Source organism: Gobius niger (genome assembly GCF_951799975.1).
Source record: "Gobius niger genome assembly, chromosome: 18".
Lineage (NCBI taxonomy): Eukaryota > Metazoa > Chordata > Actinopteri > Gobiiformes > Gobiidae > Gobius > Gobius niger.
In genome coordinates, this window is record NC_136869.1 from 18751295 (window position 1) to 18764600 (window position 13306).

General features: G+C 39.9%; 1 protein-coding gene across 1 annotated transcript; it reads left to right on the plus strand.

The window, feature by feature from the left end:
- Positions 1 to 7582: 7582 nt before the first annotated feature.
- On the plus strand, positions 7583 to 13218 carry rnf32 (ring finger protein 32; the record flags this gene model as incomplete). Its single annotated transcript, XM_079576365.1, has 7 exons — positions 7583 to 7602; positions 8672 to 8894; positions 8971 to 9113; positions 10174 to 10331; positions 10426 to 10534; positions 12290 to 12463; positions 12991 to 13218. The coding sequence occupies exons 1-7, from the start codon at positions 7588 to 7590 to the stop codon at positions 13216 to 13218; spliced, it is 1050 nt and encodes a 349-aa protein (XP_079432491.1). The 5' UTR covers positions 7583 to 7587.
- Between the last annotated feature and the right edge of the window lie 88 nt (positions 13219 to 13306).

Here is a 13306-nt window from a genome sequence, read left to right on the forward strand (position 1 = left end):
TGCTAGACACAGCCGGGAGCAGCTCAGACGCACCATTCAAATCCCGAATAAAGCCGTCAAGAGTGAAGAAGAAAAAGCCCTGTCAACTCGCAGCGCACATGTCAGAAAATCACTATTATGTCACTGGAGTTTCACACACACTAAGTAGCTGTATAAAATAATGACGGCCGTGACAAATAGGAACATCAAAGTGTGCTTCATTAAGCCTAGTGTAGACAGAACTGAGCATGCCCAGACAGGCCCGAATGAGCGTTTAATAAATCTTACATTGGAAGGAGGAAACCCTGCGCTGACTGATTAACTGCTGACAGCTTTATGACAAAATTACTATTGTTGTACTCAAAGCACTCATCATTAGTTAAATCAATGGTAAGGCATGATCATTTATATACAGCAGTCCTCCAGTGTCTCTGTCAGCCGTGTGATTTGGCCATAACAGGGCACACACGTCGGACTGATGGGAAATGTAGTTATGTAGTTGCCTCCAGGTGACGCCTAACGCTACCGTGCACAGGTTCAGATGCGAAAGACGAGGTCAACTCAGTCACGGCTTTGACTATCATTCTGAACAAGCCTCAAAGTGGGTAAAGCTTGCCACTAAGAAAGCAAACATTTATCATTCAACAAGCCAAATTAGAAAAATGTGTACATGTAAACATATGATAGAGCACAGACATTTGAGTCACGCAGCAGGTGAAAGAAACAAGAGTGTTGGACATGGGGCAACTCCTTTTACAAAATGCAGGCAGAGGGCAGTGTGTGTGTAAATTCAACAGCTCTTACGCTCTTGAGATCATAGTGAATGGGCATGTCCGCACTGTGTAATACTTTTCTTTCTAATGTAGCATTCTGTTCCAATAAAAGGTCACACTTTTTTTTTTATCTATAATTCCTTTATGCAAATTAATCCTGGTTGCAAGTGGAAAAACACTCTAAACAATGCCATGTTGTTCAAGTGAAATGATTAGGCTAAATCACATTTGTTTGGCCAAAGCAGCTTACAGCGAGGAACGTGTATTGAAAGCACAGCGACGGCAGAGAGGCTTAAGACATACCTAGAGTCCGACCAAACTATAAACAGCTGCTAATGGCCTCATTCTGTCGTCCTCCACGGTGGCTTTAACATTGTCAATCCTAAACCTGTCACGTTAATGTGGCTAAATGCTCTTGATACCATTACAGTTCACAACACTGCTCTGCCACCCTATTGACAGAGGCAAAAACTCAAACCACAAGGGGTCAGTCAAGGAGCAGGTCAATAATTTAGAGGCACTACAACAGTAAGACATTATTAAAAACTCTGAAACTGAAGAGGTCATTGTCACCTGTGCCATCCGTGGCAAATATTCCACGTTATTACAAACACAGTCAAAAATGGTTTGCCTCTAGTCTGCCGCACCTGTGGCTGCTTTCTTAGGCCTTACACTCATACAGCTGCATAGTGGACAGACGGACAAATGAACAAGGCTCTTACAATAATGATAGCCCATTTAGAAAATAGCACAGTGGGAGTTTGCATTTTGGGACTTTATTTGTTGCTGAAATGTAGCAAAAGCTAAACTGGAAGATTCCACAATATTCAATCTATAACATGTTTCAAGACAAAAAACAAAATGTTGAAGTTGTATATTTTTTGTGAGTGTGAAGACCTGAATACTACATTCTAATGTTGATTTGTTAGTTGGCCATCTCTGCTGGGACAGCTAAACCATTTTATGAACTTCACTCCGCACATGCTCCCTTTCAAAGACTGGAGAAGGCAACCTTATATGCCCTCAGCCCGGGGTCAGTCATGTTCTCTGAGTCTGTAACCTCATCCCTCAAGGTGTGTATGTTTACAAAATCCACACTGCACAACACTTACTGTGTCGGCACGTACAAAGCAGTTCCATCAAGTGATCCTAGTTCGGTCAATGACAGATAAAAGCCCAGAACGGGGTGTCTGGTGCATGCTCTCCATCAGGTGCATGGGGCAAGATGGCCGACGCATTTAGACACGCGAGAAAGAGAGGGAGGTTAAGTGCTGGCTAAAGCTTAATTCCCCTTTGATACACTTTGATATGGAGTGTGAGATGAGCAGGGACTTGTCAGACACTTTGGGGATTTGTTTATTAATCACTGGGTTGTGTGATGTGTCTCTCATCACTCCAACAGGTATAATTAAGCTTTAAAGGCCACTAGAGGCTTGATGTGTGCGCACATCATTTTGTTTTATCTCCTGCATCCTTTTGAAGTCCTAAGAAAACCTAAGTTGGGAGAGCATTGAGTTGTACAATTCATGCTTATGTCCCATGTGCCTCCATAATGTCCAAACTTAAGCCTTATCTGGAGAGGCATGAAAAAACATTTTGTTGTTTTATTTTCTTTTTGTTCCTATATTCTATTCATTTGTTTGTTCCTGTTTTGTTTTTCTCTTTGTGGTCTGTGGTTTAAAGTATTATGAATTATTGCTGTGTGGCATAAGTAACTCACCTGTCACACACTGCCTTGAATTTGAGTCGTCTATCTGAGAATGTCCCTCCTCAGTCTTCTTTCTTGTAGTATTGTCCTATAAATCAAAATAAGAATTCAGTACCATTGAACAATCATTGTTGTTTGTATTGTGCAAACTTTCTAAAGGGCTTAGATTTTCCTGCTAGTTTACTGTTTTTAGCATTTGAAAGTGTGCCGATGGCCAGGTACTCGACCGCTCTAGTGTCCTGTCTTGGGTTCCAACAGCCAGCTGTCTGTTTCTCATAGCAACTATGTGAAGTGTTAGGGAAAATAAACAGCAAGCGACTGACACCGCTCTACTGACCCCATCCGAAGGTCAAGCGAATTGGCATATAGCGCAGAAATGTTTGAATTTCAGAAGTCCCTTCACACTTGATGTGTCTAATAAATTGTGGTGTCTGAGGCGACTTGCTGAGAGGGACATCAGGTAGGAATGTAAACACAGCAGCGGTTCGCTTCACCAGCCTTGATCTTCTGTTACAGCTCTTCCAGCTGGAAAGATCCTCACATTAACCTCAAAAGTAAGTGATAAAAACTAGGGTCAAACTTCACTTGCAAAAAAACAACAACTTTAAAGCGTTTTGTTCTGCAAAATATCTGCTTTGTCAAGTAACTTGAAAAGAACACTTGCAACAAATTTAAATCACAAATCATCTGTAGATTGAGATTTGTAGTTAAGAATGCACAGTACTGTTAATATGACTCAAGATGTCAATTTGCTACTTTTTTTATTCCAACCATGTGTCACTGAATAAAAGTAATCCTGTCCTAAAGTGGTCATAATGTAGAGTTTGGTTATATTGCCTTGCAGCTGAAAAAAAATAAAGGGATGCAATTGCGTGTTGGTCTCAAATCACTTTGTACAACATGCTGTGATTTTACCTGTGCAGAAAAAGGAAAAAGGCAATAATCTGGAAATACAGCTCTCCTCACGTGATTGACTCCCATTGTAATGGACATGACAAACAAGGGACTTCTTATCAGTCAAATTAAAGGGATCATTTGTATCACATCTAGAATGAGGCACAATAAATTTCCAATATTGAACTTTCTTGTTTACACGCCGCCCTTCAAAGCGGAGTGCACTATAGGAAAAGCAATATAACTATGACAATCAAGCAAGTGTTCCTCGCTGCAGGCTTTTCAATGGAAATATCCTGCATAAAGAAAGCTTATGGAAAGTAAAGAAATGGCAGGTAAAAGCTAAAGCCATATTTATATTTTGATCGTCTCTATCAATGTGTGCCATTAAAGGTGTAAAGTGCAAACACTTCAATAAGACAGAAGGTGGAAACACAAACATGTGGCTGTACTTTGGCACATTGAGCAACGAAAATAACCACTTAACTTTTCATTAGACACTAAAATTACAATAAGGAGGCCGGCCTACAAAGCTTCGTTCTTTGGCAAAACATCAGCTGGCTTTATGGAAAGGGCTGTACAACTGATAGATGAAGCAACATGTGTTATCCAAGATAGAGAGATGGAGAGATTTGATGTTGTGGAGGCCGATGGGGATGTTGTAACTTGCAATGTTTTATTATTTAATGACATGCAATGATCATAACAAAGTGATCAAAACTCAAGCGTGTCGTGGATACATTTGCATTTATGTATGGTTGAAGTTTCCGCAGCGTAGGTTTTCCTAATATGGAACGGTTCAGTTGCAGTATAAATAAAAAATATCCTTTAAGTTTCCACGTATGGGTAGCCAGATTAATTTGTGTGATGTTGAGGTAAATATGGCCTTCCCGTTGTCGTATGTGGTGCAGGTGAGGATGTAGGTTAGAAAGAGGAGACTGGGGTCCTGTGCAGACACGGAAAGTCCCCAATTATGTGGTAATTCTAGAGAGTGGTTGTGATATTTATTCTTATTGCCCAAAGAACTTGGCATTTATGAGACTCACCACAAACACATTCCCCACAGCAGAGGCAAACTTGAGGCTCTTTGCACGGCGCTCAATCAGATTAAATAGCTGCCGCGCCTGATTTACGGTCGAGTTTTGAAGGAAGTCTCCAGCCCTGTTCATTTAATTCAGGTGCTTCTGTAAAAAAAAATATTTAATTACCTTTAGTGAACCTCCTCTTTTGGCTGCATGATTAATTTGTCTGTAAATCACTGTGTTTATTTCCACCTGAAATAAATAAAATAAAGTCCAGAAATGTATTTCATCAAATAAACAGGACAAACAGTGCAAGCTGGACACAAAGGGCAAAGGTGACTTTAGACCCTCACTGATCTGACTGGGCTAAGTGTGTGCAATCAGCGTGGAGTCAACATGGAGCCTGCACACCAGTAACGGTGGCTTTTAGACACAGCGGGTGCAGTGGGGTTTCTGTGCTCATGCCTTCACAAGACGCAATTTATGGCCATTATGGGCGTCTATTTCTAGCCATAGTGATGGATTCTGCTCAATTATTGTCCATTATGAAGAAAGATGGCCACTCAAGGCAAGCATTGCTAGTAATGCACTGACAATTACACCAAAATCTTTGCTACATGTTCATGTCTCTATCACAAAATAGACCTGGCTTCAAAATCTTCATTTATTTCACAAATTTCATTTTTATTCATCAAATTCTTTATGTAAGATAAGTCCTTTTATTTTCCCTTCCTCTCCTGTGAATGACAGGAGATGGTTCAGAGAATAAAACTATATACATTGTTTCTGTTTCGCATCTGTTTCCCTAAAGAACTGCCAAATATACAACAATAGTGCTGCTGAATTGCAAATAAAAACATTGCATTAGAGGATATCAGCAAAGACTTCATGTTTACAGTGAAGAGTGATCATGACTGGAAACAGTGCAGTTCCAGGCACAGGGACACAACTGGCATCAGTACAACGCTGAGGTAATGGAGATGAGCCCAGCCACAGCCAGAGGGCCACCGTGGGCATTTGAATGCCACCATAGCCCGCCATCGTTAATCAAAATGCCCGATCAATAACTTCTCAAGTGCTAATAAGCACTGGCACATTTTGTGATATGTGAGGCCCTCCATCATTTCAACTAGTATAAGAGTTATTGGAAATCCATTGTTAGGTCCAAAGTATGAGGTAATGTAGCACTTAGTAAATGAAGTAAAACCAAAAGCCTTGGGTGATTTGTATTTCATTTACAAAGGACATGTCTAATCATTAGGAGCTCCATCTCTCTGAAACACAACCAAACAGTGAACCTTTATAGCTTACTTACTCAGCAATGACGCAGGAGATAACAGCAAACAGTAAGACCCGCCCTGCTCATCTGCCTGCTGCTCCCTTCCTTCCTGCCATGGGGGACTCCGACCCGCCGAGCAGTGATTAAAGTCATGTTATGGACGCATTATGGGTCGGGTCAAACAATAATTACATTTGCGTCTCCCTCCACTGTCTCCTATCAAAGTGATTGGTCTCCTGGTCATCTGAGCAGCTGACATAATTACCATTATGGGCTGCCCTTTCTCATCTATATCTCACAGCAATTACTCATTTGACAACAATACATTGTACCATAGCAATGATTTATGGTCAGCTGTTTATGACCACGAAGTAACTCATTGTGAGCATTGAAAAATGTCAAGTTTCTTTCAGGGTTTTTTCAGCAAGGAAAAAGATTAGCATGTTTGTACTACTTTGTTATCGTTACAACATATTATTAAGAAAGGTGTTGCTAGTGAAATTTCCATATATCTACAAAACAAATGTCAGGTTACCTTCTCCGACATACCATGGATAAAAAAAAGTCCAGAAGTGAGAAAGTTAAATAAAAACCTCTTTAAAATGGTATTCATGAGGAAAAAGACAGAGTGCATGCTGAAAATTAAAGCATGCACTGAAATCCTTTCTGATGACAGTTGGAAGAATGAGGGCTTTATGGTGGGACTTGAGCCCCATCTTTGTCCTATCTTTTAAGCGTGATTATTTACTTATAAAAACAAACCAAAGCCCAGAGTCTGACACTGTGGACATGCAGCCTTTGATTGAGCTCTGAGTCTGAATTCTTAACTAATAAATTGTTCAACGCTTTTGTCTGGGGTATTAACAGCAGTGGTCTGCGTTTTTCTTGTCCTAATCTCAAGAATGTGGCAGCCTCTTGAGAAGCTCAGGGGTTTCCTCCTCGCAGAGCCAGGTCTTCACTTTGTTTTTTTAGAGTCCCAGGATTGACAGGCTTCACCGTTAGCCCGCTCCTCGACCATCTGTTTTCACCGATTCTGTCTGAGCACATCAAAGTCAATCAAGGCAGCAAAGCATTTTAAAAGTCACACACCCCTGCACTCTGTGGGAGAAATGAAGCAAACTTTTCATCGAGTTTACAAAAAGAGGTGGTTGGGAGCGTGTTTGTGTGTATGCTTTTCCATGTGCGGCTGACCTGGGAGGGATCCTTGAGCTCACGGCACAGGTATGAGCAGCTTAGCTTTGTTCAGTGGCTTCTCTGACGACAGCTCGGTGACTCACGGAGACACACAGACCTGCTTTGGTCCTGTTCCAACTTCTCACTCTCAAGTGTCTGACAATAAAATAATCATTAGTGAGAATCAGACATCACACACAACTATCATAATGCTATTATATCAGTTCACATCACATGTAAGGCCTAGGTTTGATTGAACATTATGTTAACTAACATACAAGTACAACATTGTTGTTTATTTTTGATCAAATATTTGCCTGTTTATCTTGACAAATAGTTCATGGAAAACTGCTAATTGGTGCCTGTCATATAATTCAAGTTTCTTAATATCTAATTTGAAGACTTTTCACCATTGAAAAGACATCACAGGAAAACATAATAATTAATCCTAATTTGAACATCACTGAAACCGGGCAATATGGACGGTGACAACAGAGTTTCCAAACTAACAATTATTGCCTCCTTGGGCCGAAGAACACGTGGGCAAACTAGACAGATTGAAACAGTTTAGTGATCGAGATACATCGATAATACATATCTGTTATTAGCCAACTCAACCCACGTGTGTGCATCATTGAGGTGTGCGTGAACAACAAGTACCTACCTTTCTTTATCTGTTGTTTTTCTTTAGCCGCGTGGCGCTCTCCTCCAGCTAATGTGGGCGGAGACTGTTGCTAAGTGACCGCCACACCAACAAAGATGGCAGAACGAAAGGTTTGGTCTGGTTTATCCATGGATGTATTATAATAACTGCTTATTATCGACCTGTTCATTTATGTGGCGTGTGTGGCTTCGTAATGCACATCAAGGAAACTCGAATGTTCTAGCTTCTGCTGGCAACTATGCTGGTAACATGCTAGCTAGCTAATTAAGCTAATTTTGATTAGCTTAATGTGACTCAACTAACTGGCTTTTTATCGTTTATTTTGCCCATTACCATTATCATTTATTATTGTTAGTACTTGTCACATTATAATTAGTTATTTGCTTGTATTAGATTAGATTAGATTAGATTAGATTAGATTAGATTAGATTAGATATGATATGATATGATATGATATGATATGATATGATATGATATGATATGATATGATATGATATGATATGATATGATATGATATGATATGATATGATATGATATGATATGATATGATATGATATTGTAATATATTATATTATATTTTGCTTCGTGGCTAAAAGCCTGTAGATGTTTAACCTCTTAAACATGAACCGAGCACATTTTCTCCAGTTTGGAATTACTCAAATCTAAAAGCTTCTTGAAAAAAGCGTCAAAAAAGCGTCAAAAATGTGATGAAAACCCAACAAAATAGCGATGGAAATTTTTTTGGTAAAAAGTGATGACAAAAACAAGGGAAAAGATCCATAACTTGTGTCTGTCTTAGCTTTCAAATGAGGCGTGACACTGGCCTGTAGTTTTATGGACCTTATGGATTTGGGTAAAGATACACTTGAGAAAATGCACTCGGTTAAGGTGGGGGTTAAGAGGTTAAATATTGTAGATAAAAATATTTATAGGAATATTGTTATATATTGTTTACAACATCCGAAATAGGTAGTTTCTCCAGAATTATGAAGTCAACTGGCCAAAGTGTCAAGTGACAGTCAATGAGTGTTTATCAAAATAGTAATCTACCAGTATTTGGCAAATTAGTTAGTGATAAATCACTGATAATATCAATGTTTGTCATTTTGGTGCAATTCATTGATAATGCTAGGATATTTTGTTCTACAAACAAGATTGCTTTACTCTTGCATTTCACAGGGGTTTACCTCTATGACCAGCAACAGGTTGGCGCTAACTTCAGCAGCTCTTCAGGACCACATCTCCAAAAAGTTGCTGTTGCCCAGTTTTTCTATGTCTGACCCTTTACTGAAATGCAGAAGAAAGTTGCCCACAAAGACCAAAAAATCCCATGGTTTTGTCGATAAGGACAGGGGGAAAGAGAGAGAATATGTGGTTGATGCCCCTGCTCCACTAACATTAGGTACAGCACAGTGATATAGGGCTACGCATTATTAATGAGTGTGCATGCTGTTAAGTATACTTTATTTCTGTTTCAGCTGAGAGAATGGGTCTAGTGGCTGGCCCAGCAGAGAGGCTGTCTGAGAAGCAGTGGACACTTGTCAAAGTTCGGTCCGTCCAACAGGGAGAATCAGCTCGACCATGTGCAATATGCAAAGAGGAGTTTCGTCTCAAACCACAGGTACTGTTAATAGTAAAATATTAGTCAACTTTCTTTCATGTTTTCAGGGAATTCTGCCCGCCATGGCAATCCTGATGCAATTGTATCAGGATTGAAACACACAAACATTTACATAAAGCCTCTGCTGCCCCCCTTGTAGTTCCTGTATGTTCTAATTTGTGTGGACAACTGTACAAATTTACCCATACTGCCTTGGAGCTGAACTGTGACATGATGATGGAGCAATCAGTGTGTTATAGCGAGGGTCATTCAGTCTTTCACACATTTCCAATCCCCCTTTAAGATGCCAATCTCCTCAAGAATGCTGCTGCAGAATAGGCATGCCTTTCAAAGCACAGTTACCATAGATGCACATGTAAATATTAGTTTGACTAAGAAAAAGGCCAATTGAAGTATACCCTCACCAAGGTAAAGTAACAACAGAAATTCTTTGCTGATTTCAGAATTATGTGATTCACTGTAACTTTCTTCCATGTGATTGATAAATATTTTTGTGGAAAATATTCATCAGGACATCCACTGTATGTTATTTTGATATTAGGCTATAGGTGCCTTTAAGCTTCTTCCGTCTGGTTTAAAGGCTCGACCAGCTTTAGACATGTACACTGCAGGGTGCCCTTTCACCAGTGATGGAGTGTTTTGGTCAGGCCAAAAACAATGGGAAATCAATATCCCCCGTCTCCCCCGGAGATTTGAGTAAACTGGTTTGTGTGCCAAGCCCCATAGCTGTTGCTGTCTCTTTTCAAATGATAAAAGCATCACTCTCAAAGGTAGTGGAGGCTACAGTATAATCAAGATTCCAACCCGCCTAATAAAGGATCCTGTTCAGACTCTCCCTTTGGCAAATAAGTCTGGGACAATTATGTTAGATGTACTGATTCACTGTTTTAGAATTTGATATTACTTACCCAATTGTGTATTTCATCAAATAGACCCAAGAGAATAGAACCCAAACATGTAACTGTAACAAAAATCTGAAAATCTGTGTTCAGTATTTGGCCTGCTCTGTTCACACTCTATAACCTGCAGGTTTTAATCATCCTGATTTCTGTGCATTTAGGTTTTGCTGTCCTGCTCACACATCTTTCACAAAGCTTGTATCGAGGCATTTGAAAAGTTTTCAGGAAGGAAGTGCTGCCCAGTGTGCAGAAGGAAGCAGTATGAGACACGGGTAATCCATGATGCAGCGCGTCTTTATCGACACCACTGTGCCATCAGGTACAGAATTTCTAACCCTGTAACATATTGTACCTGCATGAAGATGAAGCACACATATAAAACACAGCATTACAAAAAGCTCTTGTGTGCTTAGGATCCAAGCGTGGTGGCGTGGATATGTTAAACGAAAGTGGTACCTAAATGTAAAGAAAAGCAGATGTCCAAGAGAAAAAATACTCCGACAGAGATTTTTTGAAGAAAAGGTGAGGTTGCTGCATGTGCAGCCAAATTAAGTTTAACAAATGTACAATTCTCATGTCCACACGGTTGTTTCTGAGATATTGATTTTTACTCTCTCTGACCCCAATGGTACTTCGTACACACACAGCTATACATCTTCCTTGCCTCTTGTCCAAGACTCCTTTGATGCTTTGTGAATTACACACTGTTTGTTCACTAATCTGCACTGAGGGTTGTGTTTGGGACAAACAGTCTGCACATTCCAGGGTCTACACTAAACTTAAATGAATTTAGGATAGGACAAGTTCTTGTAGTTGGCGTAGGTAAGTTTTAAGTTAAGTGATTAAAAATACACCAATGCCTCTGTAATGAAGATTGCAGAATGTCCACTCTGAGGTTTTCCTTTTCGATAATGTGTTGACTTCACCTGTTAACTCTGAGGAAAAGGGAACATTGCCACCTAGTGAAGCACTTCTAATGAAGGGCCAGATGTTTAGAAAAACACAAGTCTCCAAATTTAACAAGCAGCAAGTTCTAAAACTACACTGCTTAGGCCGTGCTGGTATTGTTTACTATGTCTTACTATAATGTTCATCAATAAACTGTTAATGGTGGGTGTGTCTTTCTGGCAGTCACCTTATTAAACTAAAGATACCTTTTCAGAGCTGTGCTTGCATGAGCTGAAGTCTTACCTTCATGATGTGTGAATCAGTAGACGTGGGTGGTCAAGAGATTGTCTCATATCTTTTGTCACACAGACCATGATTGTCAAGAGCTGTGCAGCTCGGTGCTGACAGAACTGACGGACTTGATTTTTCAAAGAGAAGAATTATTTGCTTAGCTGACTGTAATGCAAACAGGCAGGTTAGTGCTTGGATGAAACATGTGTAAAATGGCATCTTTTCTAGCAACCTCATATTGTGAAACAATACTTATTGAAAAACAATTTCTTAACTTCTCAACTCTCAGCTGATGCCAGTGGTCTTTCCTTTACAAGAGATACATGAGTCTTCCATGAATTACTGTGGTGCCACACACTTGTATGTCATTTTTCATATTTTTCACATCCACTGTGGAGTAAGGCAGAGCCGGTGCTGTTTGACTTGACTGTCTCTCAGGCCCATAAAACCCTCCATCTAAATTCCTAACTGTTGTTCAATTAGTGATAAAAGAAGAGCTGCATAGCCCTTTTTATTTCATCATGACTTAAAATCCTTTGGAGTATATGTTATATTTGTGTGTCATAAAAAAGAGAAATCAAAGCACTGGATAAATACTGTGCTCTTGATTTCAAAATTTTATTTCACACATGATGCATATAAATATATAAAACGTGGTGGCAGTTTTTAGTACTTGCAGCTATAGTTAGTAATATAAATACTCTATTCATTGACTTTTGAATAGTTTTTGATATAAACATTCTTAATCATTGGCAGGCGTAGATTGTTGCTTAGCAACAGGTGCAGTAAATGGAGGAAGACAGAAGTTCTGGGCGGTACTCTGTTGTTTGAGAATGAAAGTGGCGACTGGTGATTTAATCAGGAAAAGACTCAATTACTGTAAATAGGAATTTGTATTTTCTATTAATTAATTTCAAATGGCTTCACACTGTCAATGTAAAACAGTAGCATTGATTTATGCAACTACTGCACCCTGTCAGCGTCCTTCAGCCTGTACAATACTTTACACACTACGCACGAGCCGTCAGTGAAACAGACTCCATTGTGGCTCTGAATGAGACCGTCCCTTTTGTGCCACTAAAATGTTTTTCTAATTAGTTGCAGGAGTTGAGTGACAGCTTTGTCCAATACTGTCACACTGACACGGAGGCTTTTCTGAGTGATATTGACCACTCCCTGTCATCGAGCAGACGAGTGTTTGAGGAGCTGGAGAGAAAACACGCAAGCCTGTCTGAACCTTCGGAGGAGCACTGGGACAGAATACAGAACCAGGTCAGTTAGTGACAAACTCTTTTGGGCGTTGATGTTATATTTTAATATACTCCAATATCTTTCTACCTTCTTTGGCTGTAAAGACACATTTTTCACAGTAGCACAGCCTGAGCAAAGCTGCCTTAAGGGGAACACTGCTGTGGAAAGTACTGTACAATAAGCCCTACCCTCTAGCTCTTCTTACTGCATATACTTTGTCTTTTAATTATGATACAATATTTCCTTTATCTGTCGTCTGTTCATCGCTATTCACATGGTGGAGACATCACATGCTTTCAACACATCCTTTTATTCTCTTAAACATATTCACTTTATTAGAAAACATTTAAGAGTGGGACAAGTGACAGATTCAAACGAGCCTGCTCAGGGAAACAGGCCTGACCTGAGCAGGTTTACCTACAAATATATTCATTTAAATCACATTTTATCAGGTTCAATTTGCATAACTTCTCTTTGTGGCTGTCACTGCTGGGATCATAGCAGGTTGTAGTAATGAATATTTGGTGAAATGTTTCTCTTTGTGACAGGTCATCCAGAGAGACGTCTGGGACTGTCCCATCTGTTTAACCCCTCTGCACAAGCCCAGTCTGACAGGGAGAGATTCATCCAGCTTCCCTCGATACAGACACTCTCTGCTGTTGTCCTGTTCCCACCTTTTTCATCAGCACTGTCTGGAGTCCTTTGAGAGCTTCACTGCAGACAGCAGGCTGTCCTGTCCAGTGTGCAGGTCCGTCTACCACAAGAGACTGCTCTAATGCTTAATACGGTGCCAGATACATGATACGGGATCTATTATGTTGTAAAACAAAGACCCATGACAATAATAGTTTGTTTTAAGATGTG